At 43.0% G+C, this 911-nt stretch overlaps 1 protein-coding gene across 1 annotated transcript in view; it reads left to right on the top strand.

The window, feature by feature from the left end:
* LOC119590948 overlaps positions 1-911 on the top strand; it is a gene marked incomplete at its 5' end in the record, with an annotated part of 12,900 nt that overhangs the window by 7,571 nt on the left and 4,418 nt on the right. The window contains 2 exon segments of the mRNA XM_037939686.1: positions 162-278; positions 371-489. Of these exon segments, the coding sequence (XP_037795614.1) occupies positions 162-278; positions 371-489 (236 nt within the window).

Here is a 911-nt window from a genome sequence, read left to right on the forward strand (position 1 = left end):
CTATATATTTCTTATATACATGTGCTCTTTACTTGTTTTGTTATCATTTCTGTTTTCTTTATTAAGAAATTATTCTTATCCGTTCCTTTCGCAAGCGTTTTAAGTGACGTGATTACGATTACTTCATATTTTCATATATTTTGTATTTGACATTTTTCCAGTTTATTTGGATGTTAACGGAAAGCCCAACCCAACTGTTTTCAACTTCCTGACGACTGCTACAAGCTTCAACAGAAAATTCAAGATCAAGGTCTCCATGATCGAGTGCCGGCAAAAAGGTTAGTTCCGAAAAGATCGCGCTCTGATGGACACCAGTTCAGTCAAGTTATTACTACGAACATCCGTAATGCGTCTTGCCTTGATTCGGCAGTGCCTTGCGGATGCGGCCAGTACTTCACGGGCATGACGGGCACGATCCAGAGCTTCAACTACGGCAGCGGCCCGTACCTCGCCGATCTCGACTACGGTATCTGCACCAGGAAAGAGAAGGTCAGAAGCATGCCGAGTCTCCGTTGTTCGGGGCGAGAGTTTGCCGAAGATGAGTGAGCTGACTGGGGCGTTGCATGGCGCTGTTTCATCCTGAATAAATGCGAGTTATTGTCATGTTCACTTCCTTGATAAATTCTCTAGGTACTGTAAATTTCCTTTTAAAGACACTTCCACAAGACTTTGTCGGAAGAGAATTTTCACTTTGATGTACAATACTAGCGAAGTGTTGTAGTGACGTAAAGTCTAGCTTATAGTTCAAAACTCATGTCAAAGTTTTTTTCACATTTCTAAGAGGACGTGGATGATGGTGCCATATTGGAATCTAATTTTTTCCTCCCCCGACTTTGACCCCAACATGCGATGCCAGTACTTATAGGTGCGTCACCTGAAAGGAACTGGCCAAGCGCTAACTGGGACTTCTG

This window comes from Penaeus monodon, chromosome 28 (assembly GCF_015228065.2).
Source record: "Penaeus monodon isolate SGIC_2016 chromosome 28, NSTDA_Pmon_1, whole genome shotgun sequence".
Lineage (NCBI taxonomy): Eukaryota > Metazoa > Arthropoda > Malacostraca > Decapoda > Penaeidae > Penaeus > Penaeus monodon.